At 53.3% G+C, this 15,346-nt stretch overlaps 2 protein-coding genes and 1 long non-coding RNA gene across 6 annotated transcripts in view; 2 read left to right on the top strand and 1 right to left on the bottom strand.

The window, feature by feature from the left end:
* Nucleotides 1-2,206, top strand: part of AP3B2 (adaptor related protein complex 3 subunit beta 2) — a 63,210-nt gene extending 61,004 nt beyond the window's left edge. For all 4 annotated transcript variants that reach the window (XM_073801437.1, XM_073801440.1, XM_073801438.1 and 1 more), the window contains 2 exons: nucleotides 1,533-1,671; nucleotides 1,773-2,206. In XM_073801437.1, the coding sequence (XP_073657538.1) occupies nucleotides 1,533-1,671; nucleotides 1,773-1,923 (290 nt within the window). In that variant the 3' untranslated portion in view covers nucleotides 1,924-2,206. The remainder of the gene's footprint in view (nucleotides 1-1,532; nucleotides 1,672-1,772) is intronic.
* Nucleotides 2,207-3,228: 1,022 nt separating this feature from the next.
* Nucleotides 3,229-9,865, bottom strand: LOC141278068 (uncharacterized). Its single transcript, XR_012330300.1, has 3 exons — nucleotides 7,355-9,865; nucleotides 4,696-6,072; nucleotides 3,229-4,593 (listed from the first exon to the last, which is right to left on the bottom strand). It is a non-coding gene; the product is annotated as an uncharacterized lncRNA (long non-coding RNA).
* A 3,560-nt stretch (nucleotides 9,866-13,425) lies between these two features.
* Nucleotides 13,426-15,346, top strand: part of CPEB1 (cytoplasmic polyadenylation element binding protein 1) — a 100,233-nt gene continuing 98,312 nt past the window's right edge. Inside the window, exon 1 of the mRNA XM_019945980.3 lies at nucleotides 13,426-13,793. The gene's annotated coding sequence lies outside the window, so the exon portion shown is untranslated. The remainder of the gene's footprint in view (nucleotides 13,794-15,346) is intronic.

Genomic DNA, 15,346 nt, shown 5'->3' with positions numbered 1-15,346 from the left:
TGTGTCATGAAATATCTATCTTTGATTTTTCCCCCAGCACTTAAAAAATATTGAAAACAAACAAACAAACAAACCATTGTGGGCCATGCAGGTGGCAGGTTGTATTTGGCCTTCAGGCTGTAATTTGCCAAACCCCTGACCTGGAAGAAAGAAGAATGGATTGGGCAAGGGAAAGGGGGCGACGATCTTGGACAGTTTTGGAGAGGCTGCTTTTGAAATACATTTGGGAAATTCAGGAAGAGGTGTTTAATATGCAACTGAAAATGTGGGTCTGTGCCCAGGAAACACTTCTAGGCTGGAGTCAGGAGCATAGCGGTGATAACTGAAGCTGTGAATATGAGTGAGATCACCCTGGGAGAGAGATGGGTGGGAAGATAAGAAGGTCAGAGACCTTCCCTGAGGAAAACCTGCCTTCTTCGGGAGAAAAAGGAGGGGAGGGAAAAGAGAAGGAACAGTGAGAGGTGGGAGGAGATCCACGAGAGATGAGGAGGTTGAAGAGTGCCTTGGATGGTCTGCAGGCCAAGATGACCAAAGACCTTCAGATCCAGCAGATAGGAAGCTGCTGCCAACGTCAGAGAGAGCGGGTCATTGCGAAAGGGGGGCAGAGGCCAATTGCAGTGGGTTGAAGGAGACCAGGGCTTGGGGAAATGGAGTCCTCTTTGGAGGACCTTGGCGGTCACTGGGGAGGGAGACACAGCACTAGCATGATGACGTATCCTCTTTCTAGAAAGGACTTCTTAGGATCGAGGAGACTTGATATGGAGAGACTAAAGGTACAGGGACAAGAAAATGTCACTAGTTAGGAGCGGAGGGCATGACAGCGACAGGAGAGGGATGTCCGTTCTCAAAAGGAGGAGAAGAATGGCGGAAATAGCAGAAGGAGGAGAGAGGGGCTGAGGAGAAGGTGGGCAGGAGGGCAGACGGAGGAGCTCGCATGGCTGGGTAGAGCATGTGAGTGGAGAGGAGAGGTCAGACCCGTAGAGTGAGGGTTTCTTGGGATGCTGTGAGTGCCTGGGGACACGACGAGTCCTGGACAGGTTTGGAGCTGTTGCCACATGTGAAATTAGGGGTCCACCTGTGAGGGCTGCATGTGACAACCGGACTCTGGCCTGTCGGGTGAGGACCACCAGTGATCTCTTTGTGAGGACTCGGTCTCCAGGAGCTGGGAGAGAGTTGCACTTGGGTTGGAGGGCCAACCAGGAAAGACGAAAAGGTGGAGGAAACCTCTAAGTACTGACTGGCCACCAAGTCCACTGGCCACTCCCAAGGGGCTGGTGGCCCAGATGTCTGACAGTGGGGAAGCACCCAGTCAGTTTCTGCTCAGCAGTATGGATAGAGCCCTGGGTGGGGTGGCAGGTTGACCAAGGCTCTCTGAGGGAGGGCCAGGTCCGAGAGGGAAGTAGCCCCTCCTCAAGACTGGTGAGGGAGATTCAGACCTGCCCCGCCTGAGTAGAACCTGGTGAGGGTGCTCAGTGGGCAGACCCAGCAGTACCCCCCGTGGCCTTTGCCCTCATCATAACCTCTGTCCCCAGGAAAGCTGTCGGGCATGAATGAGATCACAGAGAAGCTCACGCTGCCAGACACCTGTCGGAGTGACCACGTTGTGGTGCAGAAAGTGACTGCCACTGCCAACCTGGGTCGTGTCCCTTGTGGGACATCTGATGAGTATAGGTACTGACCACCAGCAGGGGGACGAGATGGGCTCTCGGTCCTGATTTGAAGGAGGGGCCCCGTGCCTCAGGGTTGAACTCATTCCTCTACCCCCACCTCAGGTTTGCAGGGAGGACGCTGACCAGCGGGAGCCTGGTCCTGTTGACCCTGGATGCCCAGCCCACTGGAGCTGCCCAGCTGACAGTCAACAGTGAGAAGATGGTGATCGGCACCATGCTGGTGAAGGACGTGGTACAGGCTCTGACCCAGTGATCCTAAGTGCTGTGACCTCTTTGACCGTCCCTTGTCCCTCCCTCGTGACATCTACGCTGTTAGCCTCTCTCTCTCTCTCTCTCTTCCTCTCTCTCATATCAGACTCCTCATTCCAGATAGCATCCAGGGGTCCTCTCTCTCTCTGGTCATGACCAGGCTCCCTCCCAATTCTCCTCCCCATGGGTTCCTTAGTGACCTGTGCAGAGGGAGATGGCAGGGCTCCATTTGGTCCTCCCAGCTTTGTGTGGCTATTTATGTGGCAAAATCTCAATAAAATGTCTTCTCCCTAGATGCTGGCTCACCTTTCCTTGCTCGTGGGTTCTGCCTAAGGGGGTTGGCGGGGGCGGGGGGAGAGCTCCTAAGAGTGACTGTGTTTGACCCTTGTGAATGATCGCCACCGACCTTCTAGGGGAGGCTGTGACTGACTCTAAGAGGTGCCTCTGGTTGGACCCCCAAGATGACCATCTTCGAGTCTCCAGGCATCTCTGTGTAAGAGACGTCCGATCGGGGATGGGGAGGTCAGGCTGGAAGAACTCCCTGGTCCTTTTTTAGGAGCCTCTGCAAAGACGCCTCTTCGACATCTGGCAGTCCCTTTTGGTTCCCCTCATGGGCCCCTGGGAAGGAGAACTCATAATGTGGGGAATTCTCAAACGTAGGTGCAAGGTTCAAAATATGTCAGCTACATCTAGATATGGGGCCTAGAGCCCCACCTAGCTGGGGAGATGACCCACCTGGCCATCTTGAAGAAGGAAGAACAGGAGATGTGGACCTGTGCTTCTCAAACTGCCGTTCATCAGATCACCTGGGGGTGTGTTATCATGCAGATTCAGATGGGTAGGTCTGAGGTGGGGCCTGAGAGTCTGCATTTCTAACAAGATGTCAGCGACCACCTGGGGGTGTGTTATCATGCAGATTCAGATGGGTAGGTCTGAGGTGGGGCCTGAGAGTCTGCATTTCTAACAAGATGTCAGCGACCGATGCTGTTGCTCCACAGACACACTTGAGTGGTGAGGATGTAGAGCCTCCACACCTGGGACAAGCCTTCTAGGGGTGGCAGTGAGGGTCAGGGCCCCTCCCTGATACCTTTCCCGGTGAGGAAAGAGGCTGAGCAGCAGTGGTTCCTAAAGGTGTGAAAGGTGTTCCATGAGCATGTGTTGTGCCAAAAGAAAAAAGAAAAGTTTGTAATCATGTAAATTCAGGAACCGTGGATTGGCATACAGGAAGTTTATTTCCCACAGGCCTTCTCAGAGCCTTTATTATGCTAATGTGCATTGTAAGCCCCACCCCCACCCCACCACTCCTTCTAAGAAGGGCTACAGCTCACAGTGTTACCCTTACTTGGTTTTGACCTTGGGATGCCTTTGTCCCAGGACACCTTGATTGACTGTGTTACAGGATGCACACTCCAGTGATAGTTTGAGACGTGGTGCCTCAGCCCTGATCCTCTGTAACCAAGACTCTAGTTCTTTGACCACACCTCCCCACAGCCCTGTCACTGAGCAAGTCTGTTTAGAGAAAGACAGGGTGAAGCAGGTGTGGCCCTCTTCTCAGGGAAGGAGAACAAAGGCAGTGCCAGGGGACAGCCCTTTCTCCGACTCCGGGGACTTGCTGGGCTCCGTGGCACCAGACAGCAGCTGGGGCCACTGCTTCACTGAGAGCCTTGGGGCCCCAAAGTCCTGGGATCACTGTTTTTGTTGCTGCAGGTTCCGAGATGGGACTGATCCACCAGTCATGGGTCACTCGAACGGTGGACTTGTTCTCACTTGTGTCTCTGAACCAGCACTGCCCGCAACAGAAGAGAGAAGGTGGGAGCGATTTTCTAAGAAATTAGAACAAGGACCATCAGATAATTCTTTTTTTTAAAAATTAATTAATTAATTAATTTTTGGCTGCGTTGGGTCTTAGTTGCTGCGCGTGGGCTTTCTCTAGTGGCGGCGAGCGGGGGCTGCTCTTGGTTGTGGTGCACAGGCTTCTCATTGCAGTGGCTTCCCTGGTTGCGGAGTGCGGGCTCTAGGCGCGCAAGCTTCAGTAGTTGTGGAGTGCGGGCTAATCAGTTGTGGCTCACGGGCTCTAGAGCGCAGGCTCAGTAGTTGTGGCACACGGGCTTAGTTGCTCCGTGGCATGTGGGAACTTCCTGGACCAGGGCTCGAACCCGTGTCCCCTGCTTTGGCAGGCAAATTCTTAACCACTGCGCCACGAGGGAAATCCATCATCAGAGAATTCCTTACCAACTTGGACTTTGCAGCAAAGGCCCCAGAGTGGATTCTGTAGGAACCAGAAGTATATACGGCATGAACTCTAACATCCCTCAAGGAGCTTACAGCCCAGATTCCCAGAACCTCTTGGAAAGGGCACCAGGATCTCCAGCCCTGGGTGAGAGTCCAGAGCACGGGAACCTTAGTCACAGCCCTGTGTTGGTTTCTCTGGAACGTGTCCCAGGCTGTGGGGTTAGCAATAACAACCCTTCTTAAGAAAATGATTCTCGTGCGTGAGATTGTCTCAGGGGAGAGGCAGGAGGCAGGAGAACGAGGTGTAAGCAGGGAGAGTCCCAGTCAGCAGCTGGTCGGGAGAAGGAGCCCAGCTGGGCAGGCTGGGACTGCGGCAACAGGCAGAAGTAGCAGTCTTCAACCCAGGACGGGGAAGGGACCCCATTGTCTTCTAGGGAATGGTCTGTGGGGAGAAAACCTCAGTCAGAGGGGAAGGGAGAGTAGCTGCCCCCACCTCAGCCCAGCCCAGCCCATATCTTCCTGGACTCTAGGTCCATGGCCGAACCTTCCACAGCTCTGCCACGTCGGCATCCCCGAGTGAGTCTCTGCAGGGATAAGACAGGGCCTGCCCGGGACACACTGGTGGAAACAGATCAGACATACAGGACCTGAGGGGGACCTCACTTCTCTCCAGAACATTCTTTCCAACCCATATCATAGCCTGTATTTTCTCACTGATCCAAGTCTCTGCCACTGTGGTCACAGGCCTCCTGGATCTTAATGTGTCCCGTGAGAAGCACTGAGGGGCAACCATGGAGCTGTGGGATTCATGTGGGGCCCAGGACCTCAGAGCAGACTAGGAAGGGCTCTTAGGGCTCTGCTGGTGCACAGGGAGGGTTCGGGGGAGAGGGCCAGATATGGACAGAAGCACGGGGACTGGCACTGAGGCAGAATGTGCCCCCGGCGAGGGTCAGGTAGAGCATTAGTGAGGACTCAGGAGGTCCAAGTGTGGTCTGAGCTTGACCACAGGCCTTGACAGGTCAGAGGACAATGAACACAGTGAGGGGCTGAGAACAGGAGCCCAGTCCAGGATGGCTTCCAGGTGGTGCTCTGGCAAGTGGCTAAAAGGAATGACTTCAGTTTTTGGCCAGGTTGCTGTAGCTAGCTGGCTACAATGACTGGGGAACAGATCCATCTAGGGATACTAAGGAAGCCACTACAAGGACCCCGAGCGGGGGGCATTAGCTGTGCCCGTGCCTGAACCCCCCAGCCTGTCAGCCCCAGGGCAAGCCCCTGGGCTAGTTCAGTACCTTCTGCTGGGCATCTTGAAAGTCACCTCTCAGCATAGCCTGCAGATCAAAGGGGTGGGTGTTGGGTATGTAACTCAATGTGACAGGATTTTCCCCAGCCTTACTGGGCAAAGAAGGAAAAATAGGAAAGTGCTGGACCCTCCCCCTGCCCCCCTCCACCGAGGCCTGGCTCCTGGACAGCCAGGATCCTCACCACCAATTTCTTCCCTGCCTCCCCAGCACATTCACGTCCCTCTTGGTCACTCTAATTCCTACCATGGCTCCACATGCTGGGGGTAGGGGTGGGGAAAGGCCTGCCTTAGGCCCCTCCTTCCTCATCAAGCATTTGAACAGCCAACAAGTGCTGGGCACTGTGGTGGCAAAGAAGCTATGGGCTGATGACCAACCAGGACTGGGGTGTGAACCGTGGAGGGACTGCTCAGCCCAGTAGGTCCCGTCTCATTCCACCAGCCTGCAACTGGCTGCAGAGCCTGCTGGATTGGGAAAGCCCCAGCTCAGGGGTGGGGCAGGAGCGCGGCTGAGGGAGGGTGTACATGGACCTGGGTCCTCAAGGAGGTGAGCTGGGTCTTCCTTCTATGATGGCCTGATCACTGTCGTCTCCCAGGGTCAAGAGAAAGATGGTGAACCAGCGCCTAAAAGGGTGAAGCCCAGGATGGGGTTTGGAGAACAGGGGGTAAAGTGGGGCACATCCAAAGGAAAAGCAGTGAGCACCTTCTTGGGTCTTCTGCTTGATGGTGCTGCCTGATCCCGTCGTCTCCTACCCCACTGTCTCTCCCCCATCCCACTGACCTGTCCACTAAGAAAAAGCACTTAGGGCTGCCCTGTTTGATCCTGACCATGAGGAGCCCCACCCCCACCCTGATTGCCCCATTACAGCTGAGGATGCTTTGGGGTCACTGAGGCTTGGGATAGTGCTGAGAAAGGTAAGCAATGCTGGGGATTACTTCTTATCTGAATGCCACTTTCACCCCGAACGTTACTGCTTATCTTGCTGCCAAGGACCCTCTAACTTTAGCCCCTTTTCAGATCTTCCACCCATGAGTCCACCTGAGTGGAGCTTCCCAATGGTGCCTGGAGAATAAAGGTTGCCAACAGCTCAGAAAAGTTCTTCTGTCTGGGATCTTCCCAGACACGTATGTCCCTGTCTTTGGGACTGTTTTTTTTAAAAAACTTTCAAGTGTACTATTCATACAGTAAATTGTGCAAATCACAAGCGTGCAATCTGATGAGTTTTCATAGCCTGAACAACAACAGCATCCAGGTCAAGAAACAGAGAGCAATAGCACACCTCCCTCCCTCGTAACCCCTTCCCGTCTGGGGCCGTGTTGTATTTCACTCAAAGATCGATCACAGAGCTCTGAAATGGTTCCACAGCAGTCTGCAAATGGCAATGGGATCCCAGAAGGCCAACACAGACTTGTGTCTGGCAATGCCAACACGGTGGCATATGCTGCTCTCTGGGGCTACTGGGGATGTGTTACCAACAACCCCTGTGGCAGGGGCAGGGTGTGTGGAAATAAGTGGGGTTGTTTTCTTGTTTTGACTGAAGGAAAAATGTGAGGAAACAGCTCTGGGGAAGAAAGAACTCTTGAGGGCTTGGGCAAGGTGACCTTGATCGAAGTCTTGATGTGCCAGACCCCAGCATCTGCACTTGCAGAGGAAAGGCAGGAGGCTGGGAGAGGGTGAGGCTGGGTGAGGGTGAGGCATGGTCCTTCTCACTCGGACCAAGGCAAGACTGAGACCCTGGGCTCCTGACAAGAGTGGCTGCATACTCTCCAGTAAACCCCTAAACTTCAGCTTCCTCAGCTGCAAAACAAAGGGGAGGGACACTCAGGCTCCCACGTCCCTCCTTGCGCTGAGACCCTAGGCATCCTGTAACCCCTTTACAAGCATTTCAGGACAACTGGCACTCACCTTCAACTGCGATCAGTGAGGTAGCCGACCTCCAACGATCACTGCTTCCTGGCATTCGCACCCTGGTGTCATCCCCTCCTACATCTTATCAGGGCTGGTGTGTGTAAACAATAGGATACCGTAGACACGAGAGTATGTCATTTCTGAGATTAGCTTATGAAAGTCAATGCACCTCCATCTCAGTCTCTGTCTCTCTGGTCATTTGCTCTGGAGAAAGCCAGCAGCCCTCTGGAGAGGTCGGTGTGACAAGGAACTGAGTGAGCTCGAGGTGGAGCTAGGAGGCAGATCCAGGTCCAGGCAAAGCTTCAGATGACTGCGGTTCTGGCTGAGAGCTTGACTGCAACCTCAGGAGACAGCCTGAGCCAGAACTGCCCAGCTAAGTCAGTCTTGGAGTCCTGACTCTCAGAAATTGTGTGAGAGAACAAATATTTGTTGTTTTAGCCTGCTTAGTTTTGGGGTAACTTAACAGCATAAGTTAATACAATCCAGCCCTCGACCCATGTCCTAGGGTATTGAAAAAGTCCTCAGAGGAAGCCTGGGCCCCCAGCTCTGGCCTTCAGAGCAGTTTGCTCCCACATTCAGTGTCAGTGGCATGCTGGAGCTGGCTCATGCTGGCTCGTGAGCGTCGAATGGGATCATACTGATGGTGTGAAATCAGCCACGGCAGAAGTATTTATGCCACAGAAATAGGTGACTACTGTAAATGACTCCTCTCTTGCAGCCAATTGTCAAACATTTATCAGCACACCACTGCCCTTGTCTCCATCCCTGTATCTCTTTAAACAATTATGATATATTTCAAGTTTAAAGAATAAAATAACAACCTCTTGTGTACTGATCACCCATTTTAAGAACTAAAGCACTCATCAATTCAGCAGACACCCCCTGTATCCCTAGTTTCACAAGCTCTTCCCTCCCAACGTGAAGTAAATCACTATTCTGAATTTTATGTTTATCAAGGCCATGCATTTTTGGGTACTTTTACTACATACAGATGTGTTCCTAAACAATATATTGTCCTTTGTGGTAGTAATGTACTGCATATTTTAGAATTTTATATAAATGGCATTGTAGAGTATGTGTTCCCTGACATCCTACCTCTTTCTCTCAATGTTGTTTATGAGTCATCCATGTTGATATGATTAGCTTTATTTCATTTACTTTTACTTATATACAGTATATTCCATTGTATGACTAGACCACAATTTATCAAGCCACTCTCCTGTCGGTAGGCATTTAAGGTATTTTATTGGGTTGGCCAAAAAATTCGTTCAGGTTTTTCCATAAGATATTATGGAAAAACCCGAAAGCACCTTTTGGCCAACACAATATTTTATTTTTGCAATTAAAAAAATTATTTTTTTATTTTTGCAATTTTGAATAACACACCTATCGGCATTTTAAACTCCTGCCTCTTTTAACACGTGCGAAAGTTTCTCTAACACATTTCCCTGGGAGTGGCATTCCTGGGTCATAGAGTATACATACCTGCAACTTAACAACATTGCCAAATTGCTCACCAGAGTAGCTGTACTTCAAGTCAAGAATGTTCACAGCACCTTCATTCATAATAGTCCAGTTCACATTGCCAATCACTAGGAGAATGGGGAAACAAATATGGTATATCCATACAATGGAATACTACTTAGCAATAAAAAGGACTTAACTGCTGCTACCTGCAGCAACATGGATGAATCTCACAGATGCTATGTTGAATGAAAGAACCCAAAAGTTTATATGAAGTCCTAAAACAGGCAGAATGAGTCTGTGAGGAAAGCAGTTAGAATATTAGTTGTCTCAAGGAGAGGTGGATGAAGTGGGAAGAGGTATGATGGAACCCTTTGGGCTTCTGGAAGGATTCCATGCCTTGACGTGGGTGGTGGTTACCTGGGTATGTATGTAGGTAAAATACATCAAGCTGTGTACCTAAGATTGTGCACTCTGTGTGCTCTCTGTATGTGGGTTGTTACCCCTCAATTTAAAAAATGTAGAAAACAAAAGCCACAACCAAAGTGGCTGAACCAGTTTACATCCTCACTGGCAGTGAGCCTGCTACTAGGATAGTAAGACTTCTCATTTTGCCTATCTAGGAGGTGTGAAATGGTATCCTACTATGTTTCCCTGGTTATTGGTGAGCCATTCCCATCTTTTGCCCATTTTTCTATTCGCCTCATTGTAAAGTTCTTATATATTTTGGAAATGAGTCCTTTGTAGATCATGTATTGCAAATATACCTTCTACCAGTGTATGACTTGTCTTTCCAAGTTTTAAACATCTTTTGATAAACCAAAGGTTTAAATTCCAATGTGATCAAATTTATCAATTTTCCTTTATACTCTGTGCTTGTTGTTCCATATTTACAGAATTTGCCTGCACTATGAGGTAATAAAAATATTCTCCTAATACTGTTTTCTAAAAAAATTTCCAAGTAATGCTGTATACATTTGTATTTTTAACCCACTTAAAATTTACATTTGTGTATGATGAAAGGTGGCGCTGATCTACTTTCTTTTATCCCACTTAAATGAGCAGGAAAAAGAACAACATGGTTTCTTCTGCACAGAGCTTGGCAAAAGCCAAGTAGACACTATGTGCTCACTTTACCTTGTGGTCTTGAGTTCCTAAATGAATCTCCCTTCTGAGCTTTTCCAACCAGGAAAATTATTTTCTCCCTGCAGTCTCTTTTCTTCTTTTAGCTCTCTGCCTGCTGTGGAGGCACTGAACACCTGAGAATATAAAAGAATACAGGGTCCCCCCTAGTACATGCATTTAAAACTTAGTCCAGCCAATTACAGTTACACTTAAAACCTGTATTGTAAATCTGGGGCTTGACTGCAGAGATGGTGCCAGGCATAGCTGGGCTCAAAGGGTATTTGTTGACTGGGAGAATGGATAATGCTGCCTGTTTGTTCCTGCTACTTCTGCCAGTGACCAGCTGTGGGGACCTGACCAAGTCATTTAATGCCTCCACCTCTGCCCCTTTCCACACCCCTCCCTGTGGATCATGGACATCTTCTAGTCAGGGGTACTGTTCTTCCTGTATAACCTGCAAGCCTGGCCAAGTCAGGGCAGGGAGACAGGACTGACCAAACACATGACTTTGTGCACTCAGCCACCCTTTCCTTCACTGTCTGGTGAGGGCTGGGGTCAGTCAGAAAGAAGTGCACACATCAGGGTGCTGGACATTTTGTACTTAACTGGTTAAGGCTTCAGGCACTGAAGCCAGAAGACTGCCTGGGTTTGAGTCTTCACTCTTCCACTTCTAGCTGGGAATTCTTGAGCTAGTTACTTAATTTCTCTGAGCTTTAGTTTCCTTGTCTGCAAATGGGTTAACAGGTAAAACACTTAGAACTGTGCCAAGCACATAGTAAGTGCTCAGTGAAGATCAGCTATTACTATTACCTGCAACAGAAAGTTTAGGAAGAGGGATTTTATGCAGCAGAAATTTCTGTTCCACGTCACCTGAAAGATCATTTTCTTCTGGCTGGGAGTTTTAAAATATGAAAGAGCTCCCAGATACTGTTCCCTTGGGCACTGTTCCAGGTTTCGGATTCTTATCTTCCTCAGCTTTGGGTCAGGGAAGAGAAAGGGATGGAAAGGATGAGCTGCATGAGGCCCCTGGACATGCTGGGCTTGACTCTTTTAATTTGAATTAGTGACCAAATTTAAAATTAGGAAGATTTCACATTAAAAAAGAAAATGAAACTGCATTTCCAGCTTGTCTTGAAAGATCTGGCTGGGCTGGGACATCATTCCTGCACGGTATCCAACAGATAACTGCCCTTTTAGATGTGCCTTGGGCCTTCTTGGTGCTGTCATCCACCCTCACTTGGCTCCTGGGCTGTAGGTATTTGGGTGTGGCACCCCCTGAGAGGACAAGCAAGATACACTACCTCTGATGAGTTGTCCTATGCTGTTTGTGGGCCAGGGTGAGACTTGTGGGCGGGTTGCTCCTAGAGAAGGAAGAGCCCCAGGTAGGGCCTGGAGTGGGAGGGTTCCAGGGAAGCTAAACCAGAAGGTGTGGTTTCCTGGGCAGCTGAAATGGGCCATCTTGAGGAGGGAGGGCAAGTGGGTAAGGGGTGCCGGGGCCCCGTCTTGCTCTGCCCCTGCAGCCATCACCTCTCTGCCCATGACCTCAGCAACCCAAGGAAGCTCCTGAATGGGGATATTCTATGGATGGAGATTGGCCAACTCTCATTGCTAACACTGGGTCCTTCTGTGGACTTCTACTCCAGCATCTGTTTTTTTTTTTTTTTTTTTTTTTTTGCTGTACGCAGGCCTCTCACTGTTGTGGCCTCTCCCATTGCGGAGCACAGGCTCTGGACGCGCAGGCTCAGCGGCCATGGCTCACGGGCCTAGCCGCTCCGCGGCATGTGGGATCTTCCCGGACCGGGGCACGAACCCGTGTCCCTTGAATCGGCAGGCGGACTCTCAACCACTGTGCCACCAGGGAAGCCCTCCAGCATCTGTTCTTACCCTCACCTTCTCCCATTACTGTAATACTCCTGCAATCGTAGGCTAGACCTTGCCTTCCTCTCCTTCCATTGCCTCTGCACTCCCTCCCCTTAGCCATTAGATCCAGGCCAGCCTCACCAGCCTGCCGGGAAGGCAGCAGACTTGTCCTCTCAACTTCCAGGAAGAACCTTAAGCATAGTAAGTGCTTTATAAAATAGTATTATGTTGATGAGGTAACACATGTACAACCCTTGGTAATGCTCAACAAACGCTGATTCCTTTCCTCCCCACCCCAATCCCTTGTTTCCCCCTTTTTTTCTGTCAAACCTCTACTAAGTCTCTAGTAACATCTCAAAATTTTGAGACCTGATACTGCCATTCCCCTGTTTACAATTCTTAATAGTTCCCTGCTGTCTGCAAAATAAAGGCCTTTCACAAAGTGGGCCCAAGCTTCCCTCCTGCGGTATCGGCACGCATTATCCTCCATCCTGGGCAGATTGAGCCACTCTGTTCAGTCCTCCTTCTCAGTCTTTGCTTGATCTCCCTGCCTGGAACGCCACCTCCGCCTCTGTGCCTGACTGGGGCTTCCGGTCCGCTCCCGCCCCGGCTACCCCAGGACGCCTTTCCTGACAACAGCTCAACCCACGGTGGTCTCTCTCGCCCTGTGACCCCCGCTGTCTCTTGTCCCCTCTCCGAGAAGTTTCCTATTGCAGCCTGGAAAGAGCGTCGGAAGCGGTTTCGTCAGGTAACTGTGGTGCAGAGAGGACCCCTGGTGTCTTTGGAACTTTCCGGAATCCCCAGACGCCCGCGCACCCAACTCCCCACCCCACCCCCGTTCCAGCACACGGAGCAGCCAATCTAGAGTGAGTGTGCCTGCTGGAGCCTGGGAGTGAAGGCTCGGACATGGGCGCGTAGGGTGGGCTCTTGCCCTGGAGGGGTCCTTGGAATAAAAGGAGCGTGGACGCTGTAAAGACGGCTTTACTGACAAAGCACATGGCCGCCCCGTCGCAGGAGCTTGTGAATCGCGTCCTATTTCATAAGGGTTAAACTGAGGCCCCAAAGAGGTAAATGACTTGACCAGGGTCACTAGGTGAGTGGCATGCCCCACTTGGGCCCCTGGCTCTCGTGTGTGTGTGCGTGTGTGTGCGTGTGTGTGCGTGTGTAAGCCGTGGCCCGCAACGGCTGCAGCCGCCGAGCCCGCCTCCGTTCGGGAGCCCGCCTCCGTTCGGGAGCCCGGCTCCGGGTGGGCGGTGGAGCCCTCCGCCCGGCCTGGTGGAAGGGGCGGGGCCCCGGGCGGGGCCGACACAGGTGCTCCGCATACGGCCGGCGGGGGGGAAGGGGCGGCTCCGCGGGGCTTTATAAGCGGCCCCGGGTGCACGGCTGTGCGCGGCTCGCTGCAAAGATAGTGCCCACGTGTCTGTACGTCCCTCGCCGCGCCGGCCAGACGCCTGCCGGCCGGTCCGTCCGTCCCGCTGGGCCACGCCAGCCCCATGGCGTTCCCGCTGGTAAGAGCTGCTCACCGCCCGCCCGGGCGGGGCTGGGCGGGGCCGCGGTCCGTGTCGCGGCAGCTAACGGTCCGCGCGCAACCTCGGCCGGTCCGCGCGCAACCTCGGCCGGTCCGCGGTACCCTCCTTTCCCGCCCCCACCCGTGCGCGCAAGTCCCGGGCGGGGCGCGGGTCACGTGCCCGCGAGCGTGGGGCCTCGTGGAGGGGTGTGTGGCGAAGGGGGGGGTAGGGAGCCTCCTCGTGACTCAGGGCCTTTGGGCTTAAAGGCGCCGCGGCCCTCCGGGGGCGGCCGGTGGGGCCTCCGAGCTGCGTTGCAGACGCCCGTTGGCCTCGAGTGTCTGTCCAGACGGGAGCAGACCGGACGGAAGGGCGCCCCCGCGCCCGGAACATTTCCTTTTCCCGCAGCCGTCGCACGTGAGAGTCTAAGCCACAGGCGCTCCTGGGAGCTCACGCGCCTGGCAGCGACCCCCGCGAATCTCGTTCGTACCCAGTGGGCAGCGGGGAAGGGCGGCCGGGGCGGGGCGGGGCTGCTGGCGGCGAAGACCTTTGCGCTGGGCCTCGGGTCAAGGGAGAGCGCCACGACGGCAGTGGGCGCGTCTCCTTTAAGGCGGAGGGATTAGGCCCCTCGTGCCGTCCGCGCGCGCTTCTTTGGCCCGTGAGGTCACGTGGCTTCACACGTTCGTTAGGCTCAGGAGCTGGAGTTCTGGGGCGGGGTTGGCTAGGTAGGGTCGGGCGCTGGAGGGTGGCCGGCACGTGCAAAGCGGCTTTGCGCTGGGGAGCCCCGCGGCACAGAGGTAGGTCCTGGGGGCATGGGCGGGGGTCCTGCAGGCCGCGGAGGTGCCCCAGGCGTGGAGCTGACCTAAGCCGCGCCAGCTTCGGTTTTCCCCACCCCGAGTTCTCTGACCGCGGAGAAGCGTGCGTGTGGCCTTGGCTTTGTCATTCTCTCAGCCCAAGACCAGACCAGGTTCCCAGACTCGGGTGGGTGTTGGCGCGGGCCCAGCGCTGGTTTCGGGTTTGGCGGAGCAGTGGCTGGGGGCACAGCCTGGTTGCTTCGCTTGGTCAGTACGCAGGTTAGAAAGGCCTGTGCCTGCACTGAGCCCCCGGGGCGGGGAGGGGGGGTACTCAGACCAGGAAAAGGTTACTCACCTTTGGTTGTCCCACTTGGCGTCATTCCCCGGTTTTTTCTTCGCGTGAGTGTTGTCTGCAGTCAAGTCGACCCTGACTTTCTTGCGTCATTGCCAGAGGACCCGGGCAGGCCAGGGTCCTTGTAAGTGGCCCAGCGCCGCCCACAGGACTGAGAAAGCCCGAGCGGATACTTGCGCTCTGGAGCACGTCCTCGCGTGCACGGGTTATTTTTTGGTGGCATTTCGCACGGTGCAAGCGGTCCTGCGCTATGATTGCGCTCGCGAAGCAAGTGGGAAGCACGGAGACTCCACGACAGCGCTCAGAGCCGGAGGTGCCGGCTGTGACCCCCTCCCCCACCCCACCCCGCAAGCCCGGCTCTGCTTAGCGCTGCATTTCGTTGGCAGCTGCCTCCTTTGGTCTCCCTGGCTACCGATCTGCTGCCTTGCTCTCTCGCTGGCACCTGAGTAAACTGCTGGGCGAGGGGCGAGGGGGGTTCGCTGGTATCCACAGGTGTACCGCCTGCCTCTGGTCTGCCCCTCAGGTGACGGTGCTGACATGTGCCAGCTGGAAGTGTCTGTCTCCTGAGAATAGTTTGCACCCTTAGGCTCAGGTTCTGTTTGAGCTTAGGGACACAGGCTGGGTTAAAAACAAAAATAAATCGCAACAGGCGGAAGGAAACCTTGGAAACTTCAGGCTGGTGGTGGTTTTCCTGGTTGGTTGATTGGTTTTTGTCGTAGGTAGAAGGGAAGTGGAAGGAAGTTCTGCTTCTGGAGCTCCGTGGAGCTCAGGGCTGTCGGAGCCCCTCAGGAGAGTAGAGTTCAGGGCTGACCGCGGGTCTTGGAGCGTCCTCGTTGAGCTCGCTTTGAGCTGCACTGTATTCCCGTTGCTGCAGTTTGGCTTTTGCCAC

The sequence above is a fragment of the Tursiops truncatus genome, chromosome 2 (assembly GCF_011762595.2).
Source record: "Tursiops truncatus isolate mTurTru1 chromosome 2, mTurTru1.mat.Y, whole genome shotgun sequence".
In the NCBI taxonomy this organism is placed as follows: domain Eukaryota; kingdom Metazoa; phylum Chordata; class Mammalia; order Artiodactyla; family Delphinidae; genus Tursiops; species Tursiops truncatus.
The sequence above is the reverse complement of the archived record's forward strand: the minus strand, read 5'-3'. Positions and strand labels throughout refer to the sequence as shown.